General features: G+C 42.2%; 1 protein-coding gene and 1 long non-coding RNA gene across 4 annotated transcripts in view; both read right to left on the bottom strand.

The window, feature by feature from the left end:
• Window positions 1–5,690: 5,690 nt before the first annotated feature.
• On the bottom strand, window positions 5,691–7,731 carry LOC108583275. Its single transcript, XR_001897713.3, has 2 exons — window positions 7,463–7,731; window positions 5,691–6,274 (listed from the first exon to the last, which is right to left on the bottom strand). It is a non-coding gene; the product is annotated as an uncharacterized LOC108583275 (long non-coding RNA).
• Window positions 7,732–7,738: 7 nt separating this feature from the next.
• ZFP14 (ZFP14 zinc finger protein) overlaps window positions 7,739–14,471 on the bottom strand; it is a 40,059-nt gene continuing 33,326 nt past the window's right edge. For 2 of the 3 annotated variants that reach the window (XM_031659584.1, XM_031659582.1), the window contains exon 5: window positions 7,740–10,836. In XM_031659584.1, the coding sequence (XP_031515444.1) occupies window positions 9,470–10,836 (1,367 nt within the window). In that variant the 3' untranslated portion in view covers window positions 7,740–9,469. Of the gene's footprint in view, window positions 10,837–12,272; window positions 12,576–14,471 lie in introns of all 3 variants that reach the window. The other variant, XM_031659583.1, reaches the window with a different exon arrangement.

Genomic DNA, 14,471 nt, shown 5'->3' with positions numbered 1-14,471 from the left:
TAATTTCATACACATAACCAGAAAGAAGTATGGTGGGTGGACTCTCCAATCATCCTTCACTGCAGGTTCTTGGGGTCAGAATTCAAGAAGGCCGGTTTCTTAAACACGTAAATGAAACTCCAAGAACCGGGAGATGGCGGCAGAGTGTACAACCCTTCCAGGAAGGAATCCTACACAAACTCTGCCTGACCAAACTTTACTCAGGCTCTTACACCTTCTCCTGGGCCCATCTGTACACTTCACTGTAAAATCCAAAAATAGCAAAGACCCCTTCTAAGCCAGTTTAGCAGGAACCCTCTGCCCCCGTATCTTCATCCCCCACCATCCCCCAGGTGATGATGTCTTATCACCCAGGTCTCTCTCTCCAAAAAGAATCCCAACAGGTGCGTTTATCCAGAATCCTACTTATCCCAGACATTTCCTCTCAGTATTTCGTCTTTCAGTGATCCCTAACCTGCTCCTTGACTATAAGTTCCCACTCCTTCATGCTGAATTTGGGGTTGAACCCAATCTCTTGTACCCATTGCAAAATCTCACTGCTGTGCTTTCAATACCTATCACGATGATCCTGAATCAAGTCTTCCTTTGCATGCTTTAAGAAGTTTGACTGAACGGCCGGGCGCGGTGGCTCAAGCCTGTAATCCCAGCACTTTGGGAGGCCGAGACGGGCGGATCACGAGGTCAGGAGATCGAGACCATCCTGGCTAACACGGTGAAACCCCGTCTCTATTAAGAAATACAAAAAACTAGCCGGGCGACGTGGCGGGCGCCTGTAGTCCCAGCTACTCGGGAGGCTGAGGCCGGAGAATGGCGTGAACCCGGGAGGCGGAGCTTGCAGTGAGCTGAGATCGGGCCACTGCACTCCAGCCTGGGCAACAGAGCGAGACTCCATCTCAAAAAAAAAAAAAAAAAAAAAAAAAAAAAAAAGTTTGACTGAATATTTTTTCTTTAACAGAGTCTATCACATCGTTTTTAGGGCAATTCCTGCTCTAAGCTTCCCATCCTATGTTTCTTCTCACTGGGAACCTTCATCTAAGGCTCAGTATCTGATTTCCCGCTTCCATCATTTCTCTGTGGCAGTCATACTAGGCTCAGAGGAGACAGGGAAACTGAGACCCTGGACCCACGGGTCAGTGACACCACAGAGCTACAGCAAAGCAGGCTTTGCAAAGGACACTCACTCTATGTCCCAGTCACACAAGAAACTCACACACCCTTCTCAGTCCCCACGTCACAAAGGAGACGTTCCCCACCTGTCTCCCTAGAGATGAGCCCCCTCCGCAGCTCTAACACCCCCGGGCCCTGAGGAGGCGGGAGACAAGCCTTGCCCGCGACCGAGGCATCCTGACTCTGAGCGCCTCCTGCAGCTCCACTCTCACCGCCACACAGGGTCCCACGCGGGCTGCGGGCTACGGGCTGCGAGCTGGGGCTGCAGAGGCTCCAGCAGCGACCCGTTCCGCCTTCTTCCTCAGATGGGACCAGGTCACCCGCAGCGCAGAGGTCAGGGAGGCGGAGCCAGAGGTCCGAGATTTCTCGGTCGCCGGTGGAATATGTAGTCCAAGACGGAACAGTCAGGACCGCAGGCACCTCTGAGAAGTGAAGTCCAGAGTCCTAAAACCAACCAAAAATACAGCAGTGACCACGAAGACCGCGCGCCCCGCCCACCGCCCGAGCCCCGGAGACTTCTGGGAGTGGCCGCCTGACCTAGGAGTACGCATGAGCAGATCGGCCAAATGCTGGGGCCCCTGACTTGATGCCAAGGATGGAGTCATTGCATTCTCAGGGCCAGTAGGAGGCGAGTCTGGGTGGAACCTGACCCGGGTAAAAGAAAAATGCTAGGTAAATGGACTCACGTCCTACAGAAGTGACTTAAGTCCTATCACATTCTTCAGTACATTATGTTCTTCACCTTTGGACACGAATACATAAGATTAAAAATTTTATTTAAAAACATCCGAATAAATACTTTCATTATTTTTGTTTTGGAATAGGCTTATTTTTGCTTTGTTTTTGTTTATGTTTTCAGACGGAGTCTCACTCTGTTCCCCAGGCTGGAGTCCAATGGCGTGATCTCGGCTCACTACAACCTCCCCCTCCCGGATTCAAGTGATTCTCATGCTTCAGCCTTCCGAGTGGCTGGAATTATGGGCGCCCGCCACCATGCCCGGCTAATTTTTGTATTTTTAGTACAAACGGGGTTTCACCATGTTGGCCAGGCTGGTCTCGAACTCCTGACCTCAGATTATCCGTCCACCTCGGCTTCCCAAAGTGCTGGGATTACAGGCGTGAGCCACCACACCCGGCCAATACCTGAAATATTTTAAGAATCCTGAAAATCAATAAATGAGAATGCAAAAAAAAAAAAAAAAAAATACAGCAAAGACATCATTCAAAAGCACAGTAAGGAAAACACAATTGGCCAATAAACACATATGAAAAGATGCTTGACTCACTTGTAATCAAGGTAATAATTTTTTTTTTTTTTTTGAAAGAGGGTCTCACTCCAACACTCAGGCTGGAGTGCAGTGGCATGATCACGGCTTACTGCAGTCTCGATTTTCCAGACTCAAGTGATCCATCCACCTCAGCCTCCCAAGTAGCTGAGACTGCAGACGCATGTCACCACACCCAGCTAATTTTTGTATTTTTTGTAGATATGAGGTTTTGCCATGTTGCCCAGCCTGGTCTCGTACTTCTGGGCTCAAGCAATCCTCCTGCCTTGGCCTTCCAAAGTGCTGGGATTACAGGTGTGAGCCACCGTGCCTGGCCCAGTGTAATAAATATTGAAACTTATAGCAGAGGTCGGGAAATATGAACATTCATATTCAATGATCGAAGGGATTCAAAACTGGAACAATGGTGGAGCCACAATTTGGCAATAAGCAGTGAAGCTGAATGTGTATACAGCCTGTAACGAACAATTTCATTTCTAGGTAATACCTTAGATTCTTTTTTTTTTTTTTTTTTTTTTTTGAGACGGAGTCTCGCTGTGTCTCCCAGGCTGGAGTGCGGTGGCGCGATCTCGGCTCACTGCAAGCTCCGCCTCCTGGGTTCACGCCATTCTCCCGCCTCAGCCTCCGAGTAGCTGGGACTACAGGCGCCCGCCACCACGCCCGGCTAATTTTTTGTATTTTTAGTAGAGACGGGGTTTCACCGTGTTAGCCAGGATGGTCTCGATCTCCTGACCTCGTGATCCGCCCGTCTCGGCCTCCCAAAGTGCTGGGATTACAGGCTTGAGCCACCGCGCCCAGCCTACCTTAGATTCTTTACTCTTTAAGGAAATCAGAAAATACACAAAATGATATTCAATATAGCATCTTTATTACCACAGAAACTCTTTATGTCCTTAATCATTGTTTAATATTATATATAAGCATGTTTAATACAAACATCAAGGATCAGGCTGGAATCTTTTCAATTCCATAGAAAAGCACTAACCATCCATTAAAGCAGGTAGCTACTTTCAGAGCATGATGTGAGCGGCAAAAAGTTGCCCTGACTTACTACCCCCCAACACAACCACTCACCATAATGTCTAAAATTATACCCTTGAAGACATTTATTATGGTTATGGCAGCATCTACCAAAGCAGTTCCTATTGCAGATATTGGGACTGAGAATCCCAATCACTCCAATTATTTTGAGTGTATCAAAAATAAATTTGAGATACACTCGGTTAAACAAAAATGTCTTTACTAAATCTTTGACAAACTGAGCATATATACTTCGAATTCCTCAAAAGTAGATTTTTTTTTTCTTTTTTTTTTTTTGAGACTGAGTTTCACTCTTATTGCCCAGGCAATTGTGCAATGGCACAATCTCGGCTCACTGCAACCTCCGTTTCCTGGGTTCAAGCAATTCTCCTGCCTCAGCCTCCCAAGTAGCTGGGATTACAGGCACCCACCACCATGCCTGGCTAATTATGTACTTTTAGTAGAGACGGGGTTTCACTATGTTGGTCAGGCTCGTCTCGAACTGCTGACCTCAGGTGATCTGCTTGCCTTGGCCTCCCAAAGTGTTGGGATCACAGGCGTGAGCCACCATGCCCGACCAAAAGTAGATGTTTTATGTTTTGCTTCATTTGCCTATTTTCCCAAGAAATCTTTTTTTCAAATACCATCAAGAATTAGTGTTCCTTGAAGCAAACTTCTGGAGAATGTTGAATTTAGGGGTCAAATACAGGCCTTCTGGAGGTATTTGGTGCTTGGGAAAAGAAACACTGACCTATTAGCAAAGATAGATTTTGTAATAAATTCTAAATAAACTTTATTTAGAATTGTGAAAAACAGAATCTTCATAATGAAAGTGGTCTAGATTTTGCTTTCAGAAGCTATCTTCATCTAATTTTTATTAGGATTATTTTAGCTGTGCAGAACTAATTGGTAACATTTTTAGGATATTCCTTAAAGTTTTTATAAGTATCAGATTTTTTACTTAAACAGGGACTTCACACACACACACACATTTTTTGTTAATCGATTTGGGTTCTACAGTGAGTTAATTATAACAACATATTCCTTTGGGGGGGAAAATGTAATCCTTCTACATTTTTACTTGTATTGGAATTAATATACATGTTTGTGCATGTGTGCATGTATAGTTTTACCATATTTTGTTTATTTATTTTTCAGACTGGGTCTCACTTTGTCACCCAGGCTGGAGTGCAGTGGCGCGATCTTAGCTCACTGCAACCTGTGCCTCCTGGGTTCAAGCGATTCTCCTGCCTCAGCCTCCCCAGTAGCTTAGACTACAGGTGCCTGCCACCATGACAGGCTAATTTTTGTATTTTTAGTAGAGATGGGGTTTTGCTATGTTCGCCAGGCTGGTCTCGAACTCCTGACTTCAAGTGATCCACCCACCTCGGCCTCCCAAAGTGCTGGGATCACAGGCATAAGACACTGTGCCCAGCCTAGTTTTGCCTTATAATTTAAAAAATCTCCTTGATATAATCTAGAATTGTGTCTTTTATCATCAATACTCTAAATGTATTATCTTTCATTTTCTCTTCCTTGACTATAATGCCAAAATCTAATCACTATTAACATTGAATCAAGTCTAATATTCTTTATTCTCTTAATTTCTACTTTCTACTGTACTTGACTGTTCCTTTTTTTTTTTTTTTTTCTTTTTTTTAAGACAGACTCCTGCTCTGTTACCCAGGCTGGAGTGCGGTGGCATGATCTCAGCTCACCGCAACCTCTGCCTCCTGGGTTCAAGTGATTCTCCTGCCTCAGCCTCCCAAGTAGCTGGAATTACAGGCATGTGCCACCATGCCTGGCTAATTTTGTATTTTTAGTAGAGACGGGGTTTCTCAATGTTGGTCACGCTGGTCTCAAACTCCCAACCTCAGGTGATCCACCCACTGTGGCCTCCCAAAGTGCTGGGATTACAGGCATGAGCCACCGTGCCTGGCCACTTGGCTGTTCTTTACTTGGGTTGGTTTTATTTTGTTGTTTCCTTTTTCTTGACGGAAATACTTATTCATTCCCTCAACACATTCATCTGTGTGACAGGCCTGGTGTTGCTGCTGTGGGTAAGTGAAGAATACGAAGACTGTATCCACAAATAAGATTGCCTTACCACATTACAGGGTATTAATTTCTCACTGAACAGAACTTTGATGATATCTGATAAGGTTAGATGTGCAGGCATCTCACTGTCATTCATTTCTACATATTCTATAATTTTGGTTTTCATTTTAAACATTTTATTATTGAAATTTCAAACACATACAAAAGTAGAAATATTAGAGCAATAAATCTCCACGAACAAACCACTCCACTTAAATTATCAACATGTTGCCAATTTAGTTCCCAGCTCTCTTTGCCAATTATTTTTCTTTTGCTGGAATATTTTAATCCAAATGTGTCAATCTTCATTTCATAGTATGTATCTCTAACACATAGGATCTTTTATTTTTTATAATCACATTGACATCATCCCTAACCAAATTAATATATGTAAATGTCATTTAATATTAATCCATGTCCACACTTCCCCCACTGTCTCCAAAACGGCTTTTTATGTTTTGTTCAAACCGGCTCCAAGTAATGCCAACATTACTGAATTTAGTTGACATGTCTCTTTAAGTCTCTTTTAATCTGTTAACGGTTGCCCTTCCGCTTGTATTTTCATGCCACCTGTTAGTTGAAGAAATCAGGTAATTTGCTCTGCAGAGTTTCACACATTCTGGATATGTTTGGCTTCTTCCTGTGGTGCCCTTTAAAGCCAGCCCTCCATATTTGCAGATTCAACCAACCTCAAATAGAAAATACTCAAAAAAAGAAAAAAAAAACAATAAAAATAAAAATACAATAAAAATAATACAAATTGCAAAATACAGTATAACAACTATTTACATAGTATTTACATTGTGTTAGGTATAAGTCATCCAAAGATTATTTAAAGTATACAGGAGGATGTGAGTAGGTAATATGCAAATACAGACAATGCCATTTTATACAAGGGACTTGAGCATCCTCAGATTTTACCATCACTGGAGGATCCCGGAACCAATTCCCCATGGATACCAAGGGATGACTATACACTATTCATCTAGTCCCCTTGTTTTTTATTCCAGCAATAAGGCTTTGTAGATGGTGGTATTGACTTCTTATTGCACTATGTCAGGAAGTGTGTGTGTTGTCTGATAGACCTATTTTTATTAAGGTTAAAATAGATCAAAGGGTTTAGAGGTGGCCAGCTTGATAAATCCACCATAAAAATCTCGCTATAAAATGTTTCACCTATTAGTTGCAGTACCCATTGAAGATCGTGTCTTCTGGACCCATTATTCCATTAAGGTCTAGAAAATGGTGATTTTTCGGCCGGGCGCGGTGGCTCAAGCCTGTAATCCCAGCACTTTGGGAGGCCGAGACGGGCGGATCACGAGGTCAGGAGATCGAGACCATCCTGGCTAACACGGTGAAACTCCGTCTCTACTAAAAAATACAAAAAACTAGCCGGGCGAGGTGGCGGGCGCCTGTAGTCCCAGCTACTCGGGAGGCTGAGGCAGGAGAATGGCGGGAACCCGGGAGGCGGAGCTTGCAGTGAGCTGAGATCCGGCCACAGCACTCCAGCATGGGCGACAAAACAATCCTAAGAACAAAAAAAAAAAAAAAAAAAAAAAAGAAAATGGTGATTTTTCTAATCCTATAATTCCTTCTGGATTTATTAGACTTCTTTAAAAAAGAAAAACCCATTCAATTTTTTTTTTTTTTTTTTTTTTTTTGAGACAGGATCTCACTCTGTCACCTAGGCTGGAGTGCAGTGGCGCGATCTCAGCTCACTGCAAACTCTGCCTCTTGGGTTCAAGTGATCCTCTCACCTCAGCCTCCCAAGTAGCTGGGACTACAGGCGCGTGCCACCATGCCTGGCTAATTTTTGTATCTTTAGTACACACAGGGTTTCACCATGTTGACCAGGTTGGTCTCAAACTCCTGGCCTCAAGTGATCCACCCACCTTGTCCTCCCAAAGTGCTGGAATTACAGGCATGAGCCCCTGCCTGTGCCAGGCCAAATCCACTTGAATCTGATGAACTTCTGGTGACCCTGAAATTTGGTTCACATGGGAAAAAGAAATGAAATATCAATTTTTCCTCCGATTTATTGATTTCAAGAATAATGAGTTGGGCTGGGTGTGGTGGCTCATGCCTGCAACCCCAGCACCTTTGGAGGCCAAGGAGGTAGGATCACTTGAGCCCAGAAGTTCAAGACGTGCCTGGGCAACATAGTGAGACCCTTTCTCTAAAAAAAAAAAAAAAAAAAATTAATTAGCCAGGCACAGTGGTGCACACCTGTAGTCCCAGCTACTCAGGAGGTTGAGGTGGGCCCAGGAGGAACAGGGTACAGTGAAGTATGCTTGTGCCACTGCACTCCAGCCTGGGGGACAAAGTGACACTCTGTCTCAAAAAATATATATATAAATTGGTGCTCTAGCATCTTCCATAGGTGACCAAATTATGCAGCCACAATCAAGTAAACTATCAAATTACTGGTGGGATCACATCAAAAACTCAACTTGAAACAACTCCTACTGGTTGAAGATACAGAATGATGTTTTCTTTCTTTTCCACAGCAGTTTTATACACACACATAAATATACACAATAATATGAAATTCCTAGGTGGTTCATTTCTTTTAAGCCACATTTTTGATAGTTCCTAATTAATTTTGAACTGTGGTCAGACAACAGGGATTGTAAGCCTTTTGCTTTTTGGAATTATGGGAAAATCATTTCCTGTTTCCCTCTAATTCTTCAACAGCTGTACTACTAATGACCTCACATTCATGAAATTCACAGGGTTTCTTTTTGGCATGAAATTTCTAATGCAGCTCAAGTGCTGAAGAACTTCCTACATTCACTATAATCTAGATTTTACCTAGAATAAATTATGTTTAATAATTTCTGAGAGGTGACAGGAGGCATTTCTACATTTATTATATCTACAGATCTTCCTTGTATGTGAATTCACTAATACTAATGACAGTAACAATTATAGATAATATTTACAGAATACATGCTATATGACTGTGATTCCTCCAAGTATTAACTACTTACTCCTTGCAACAATCCTATTCCACAGTGTGGCAGGCTGACTCTAAAAAGGCTCCCCAGTGATCCTGTCTTGAGGACTTGTTCACACTCTTGTATCATCCTCTTCTCTTGAGTGTGGGCTATCCTAGTAACTTATTTCTACCAGTAGAAGGTGAGGGAATGTTACTTCCATGATTAGATAACACATGATTGTAACTTCCATCTTGCTAGCAGACTCTCCCTGCTTTTGGCTTGCATGCCTTGATGAAGCAAGCAGCTATGCTGATGAGACTATTGTGGCCAGGAACTGCAGTCAGCGTTCAGCCAACAGCCAGCTAGAAACTGAGAATCTCAATGCAACAGGCCTCACGGAAATACATTTGGGTAACAACTGTGTTAGTATGGATGTGGATCCTTCCCCAGTTGAGCCTTCAGATGAGACCTCAGCCCTGGCTGAAATCTGTAGCCTTGCAAGAGACCCTGAAGCAGAGGACCCAATTAAGTCACGCCTATACTTCTGATCCAAATTGTAAGATATAAATGTATGTTATTTTAAGCTACTACGTTTGTGGTAATTTATTACACAGCAATAAATAACTAATACATATAAGTACTATTATTACCATTTTACAAGTCAGCAAAATGAGGCACAGAAGCTTAGTATCTTGTCCAATAAATCACACTGGTAATAAAGTGGAGAAAGGGAGATAATGACAGATAAGGCTAAAGATTTTCCTACATTCATTACGTTATTCTCATAGGAATTTGCTGAAGATAAACCATGTTTAAATGGTGTTGGAAGGCTTTTAAATCAACATATTCTTTCTCTAATATAAAATTTATTATGTTTGGAATTAAGCATGGAACACATTTTCTCAAAAATGAATTTTCTGATGTTCTGTAACATCATATACATTTGAAGGCTTTCTTCTATTAAATTCCATTATGAATCTTCTGATGTTGAGTAAGGTGTGAATGCTGTCTAAAGGCCTTCTTACACTCCTTACACTTGTAGGGTTTCTCACCAGTATGAATTCTCTGGTGTTGAGTAAGAAATGAATAAAGTCTAAAAGCCTTACCACATTCCTTACATTCATAAGGTTTCTCACCAGTGTGAATACTCTGATGTTGGGTAAGTTGTGAGAGCAGTCTAAAAGGTTTTCTACATTCCTTACATTCATAAGGTTTCTCACCAGTGTGAATACTTTGATGCTGAGTAAGTTGTGAAAGCAGTCTAAAGGCCTTTCCACACTCTTCACATTCATAGGGTCTCTCACCAATATGAATGCTCTGGTGTGAAATTAGCTGTGAGTAACTACTAAAGGTCTTCCAACATTCCATACATTCATAGGGTTTCTCACGAGTATGTATTCTCTGATGGCGAACTAGTTGTTGTCTTAATCTAAAAGTCTTCCCACATTCCTTACATTCGTAGGGTTTCTCACCAGTATGAATACTCTGATGAACAGTAAGTTGTTGGCATATTCTAAAAGCCTTCCCACATTCCTTACATTCATAGGGTTTCTCACCAAAATGAATTTTCTGATGTACTCTAAGGTCTGGACCACATACGAAGGCTTTCCCACATTCCTTACATTCATAGAGCTTTTCAGCAGTATGAAGTCTCTGATGGCGTGTAAGGTGTGTACACTGTCTAAAGGTCTTTCCACAGTCCTTACATTCGTAGGGTTTCTCACCAGTGTGAATTCTCTGATGTCGAGCCAGTTGCTGATGTACTCTAAAGGCCTTTCCACATTCCTTACATTCATAGGGCTTTTCACCCGTATGAAGTCTCTGATGTTGAGTAAGTTCTTGGAGCACTGTAAAGGCCTTCCCACACTCCTTACATTCATAGGGTTTCTCACCAGTGTGAAGTTTGTGATGTCGAATAAGATGTGCACGCTGTCTAAAGGCCTGCCCACATTCTTTACACTTATAAGGTTTCTCACCAGTATGAATTCTCAGGTGTTGACTAAGTGTTGAGCGACGAATAAAGGTCTTCCTACACTCCTTACACTCATACACCTTTTCTCCATTATGAACGATCTGATACTCCGTAAGAAAATTGTGCCTTTTGTAAGTGGTCATTTTTTCAGAGGTAATTTTCACTTGCCCAAAATATTCCTCTTGTTGTTGCTTTTCCCCCTCAATCTTGCTTTTGCATTCCCAATCATTCCTAAAAACAGAACCCTGAAGGCTATAGCTTTTAATTCTTTCCATTATATCCCATTGAAATGAATATATTTCATAAATGTCCTTTTCTGGAGATAAAGTATTGGTCCTATATCTGGATTCCAAATCTGAAAGAAAACAAGAAAGCAAATACATACTGTTTTCCTGTTCCAGAAAGGAAAAAACAAAGAACAAACAAACAAAAAAACTTCTGTAAAGAAATAAAAGGCACTAAAATAATGCCTGTTACAAGCTGAATGGATGAGACAGATCTCAAACATACACATTTCTGCCACAATCTTACATATGTGTACCTAAAAAACTTTATCTTCTACAAAAGTATACACTAAAAAATTACTGCGTTCAGAGGAAAAATAGGCCCGGAGCAGGAGAGCAGGAACACTTAATTCTATGCATCTTTTTTTTTTTTTTTTTTTTTTTTTTTGAGATGGAGTCTTGCTCTGTCACCTAGGCTGGAGTGCAGTGGCACAATCTGCGCACTACAACCTCCGACTCCCAGCTTCAAGCAATTATCCTGCCTCAGCCTTCCTAGTAGCTGGGATTACAGGCACACACCACCAAGCCAGGCTAATTTTTCTGTGTGTATTTTTAGTAGAGACGGGGTTTCACCGTGTTGGCTAGGCTGGTCTCGAACTACTGATCTCAGGTGATTCGCCCGCCTCAGCCTTCCAAAGTACTGGGATTACAGGTGTGAGCCACCATGCCCAGCCAATTCTATGCATCTTTAATCAGTAGAACACTAATAAATAAACTAGTTGACATCTAAAGGGATAAACTAAAAGGCAGCTCAGCATGGCTAAAATCCACTTCATGTGTATTAAAATGCACAAAAATAAAGAAGCAATGCTAGACTTCAGGTCCTGAGACACTGCACATGAAAATAAAGCCCAGAGCCAGTGAGGACGTCATTAAGGTGGGAGTAAGGTAAACTGAAGCCTGTCTTTAGATAAGAGGCCATGCAAGGTTGATGGTACATTCCTCTGGGGAGGGAGCCCTGGGTGCAGACATTTATTATTAATTTTCTTAAAACAGAGGTGAAAGGGCTCCTGATAATAAAGCATCATATGGAAGGCCTTTGTCTTTCCTACTGAACATTATAAATATACCTCTACTAAGCTAGCTCCACTGGACTAGGACAATTACTCATGAGCCAATCATCTTCTACATTATACACAATTCTTTTGTCACTATTCTGCTAATGTGTACCATGGGACAGATTGCAGTCTCATCATTTTGAAAAAGGGCAAGGGAAACATAGCAAATAGAGTCCAGGAGTGCAGGCAGGGCTGGTGATTAGGAAAGCAAGTCAAATCAGTGAAGGCCTGATTTAAGTGTGGAGAAGAATCACCTAGAGATTTGTTTAAACTATGCAGATGTGTTTTTAACTGACTGAAACCATCTTAGGACAAAGTCCTGGGCAAGTAATTGTTTTGTTCTTGTTTACATTCTCCAAGAAATTATTGGGATGCTGATCAATATTTGAGTCTTTCTATTTAAATGTTTTCAATGCTATCTCTTTGCCATTAGAATAAAATATAAATACCTGAGCATAAATAATAAAGCTGCTGCTTGTCAACAAATCTCTTCTCCCATTTATTCTCTCTGTCCATAGCATACTGGGCCTCTTTCAACGCACAAAATGCCCCACAACTGTTCCAAATAAATAGGACTCTTCACAGGCTGCTCCTTCTTTGAGGAATCCTCTGACACTGCATGGTTGGCTGGTTTTCATTCTCAGCCTCAAATCAAAATCACTTCTTCACAAAGGCTAGTCCTGCTGGCCCTATTTAAGTCTATGCACTTTACGCTTGTCTTAGTCCATTTTCTGTTGCTTATAACGAAGTATCTGAAAATGGGTAATTTATAAAGAAAAGGAATGTATTATTATTATTTCTACTCTACTCTGACAGATTAAGGAGTTTATTTCTTAACAATTATGGGGGCTGAGAACTCCAAAGTTGAGGGACTGCATCTGGTGAGGGCCTTCTTGCTGGTGAGGACCCGGAAGAGTCCCAACGCAGTGCACAGACCATCAGTGGGTAATGGGGGCTGAGTGTGCTAGCTCAGGTGTCTCTTTTGCTTCTTACGAAGCCATGTGTCCCACTGCCATAATAACTCATTAATCCATTAAGCCATGAAAGCCCTTGTAACCCATTCACCCCATATATGTCCCACCCATGGGGATTAAGTTTCAACATGAGTTTTGGAGGAGACAAACATTCAAACCATAGCAACACTCTTAGCAAACTCTCTTTTCTTTTCTTTTCTTTTCTTTTTTTGAGATGGAGTTTCTCTCTTGTTGCCCAGGCTGGAGTGTGAAGGCACAATCTCAGCTCACTGCAACCTCTGCCTCCCAGGTTCAAGTAATTCTCCTGCCTCAACCTCCCCAGTAGCTGGGATTATAGGCGCCCACCACCAGGCTCGGCTAATTTTTCTGTATTTTTAGTAGAGACAGGGTTTCACCATGTTGGCCAGACTGGTCTTGAACTCCTGACCTCAGATGATCTGCCCACCTCGGCCTCCCAAAGTGCTGGGATTACAGTGTGAGACACTGTACCCGGCCATGCACATTCTTTTTCATATTTATAACTCTTTCTCCGATTTTTGAATATGTTGATTAATTTTCTCATATTATTCTGTTAGCTTAGTCTGTTAAGTGTTATCCTTGAGTTACCCCTGGGGCAGAAACAATCTCTATTATCACCATTAATTAACAAATCCCAAATACATATTACCAGTTTAATTCTCATAATTATATAGTCATTAATTAATATGTTTATCTGCCTCAATCTTAATACCAGAGGTCCCCAACCCCCGGGCCACAGACCAGTCCATGGTCTGTTGGGAACTGGGCTGCACAGCAGAAGGTGAGCAGCCAGTGAGTGAGCATGACCGCCTGAGCTCCACCTCCTGTCAGATCAGCAGTGACTTTAGATTCTCATAGGAGCGTGAACCTTACTGTGAACTGTGTATGCGAGGGATCTAGGTTGCACACTCCGTATGAGAATCTAATGCCTGATAATCTGAGGTGGAACAGTTTCATCCCAAAACCACCTACCATCTTCTCCCGCCCCAGTCCATGGAAACATTGTCTTCCATAAAACCGGTCCCTGGTGTCAAAAAGGTAGGGACTGCTGCTTTATACCATATTATAATGATTTACTTATCTCCGCTAGAATTTATACTATTACTTATCAATTCTACACTTACTCAAACTTCTGTTGACTAGGTGCAGTGGCTCACACCTATAATCCCAACACTTTGGGAGGCCGAGGGGGGGCAGATCACCTGAGGTCGGGAGTTTGAGACCAGCCTGACCAACTTGGAGAAACCCCGTCTCTACTAAAAATAGAAAATTAGCCGAACGTGGTGGCAAATGCCTGTAATCTCAGCTACTCGGGAGGCTGAGGCAGGAGAATCGCTTGAACCCGGGAGGCGGAGGTTGGGGTGAGCCAAGATCGTGCCATTGCACTCCAGCATGGGCAATAAGAGTGAAACTCCATCTCAAACAAAACAAAACAAAACAAAACTTTTGTTCCTTCACATCCTTCCCTTGTGTGGTGCTATCCATTCCCATGTAGCCAACGCAAGTTAAGGTTTTTTTTTTTTTCAATCATGCTAACATTGAAAGGCTTATGAAATCCTGAGCAAAAAGTCATGGTAAATATCAAGTACAGCAGAATGACTATCAAAAATGGAAGGGCGTCTGGGGTCACCTGAATGCATGAGAGTAAAAATAAAG

Source organism: Papio anubis, chromosome 20, assembly GCF_008728515.1.
Source record: "Papio anubis isolate 15944 chromosome 20, Panubis1.0, whole genome shotgun sequence".
Classification (NCBI taxonomy): Eukaryota; Metazoa; Chordata; class Mammalia; order Primates; family Cercopithecidae; genus Papio; species Papio anubis.
The sequence above is the reverse complement of the archived record's forward strand: the minus strand, read 5'-3'. Positions and strand labels throughout refer to the sequence as shown.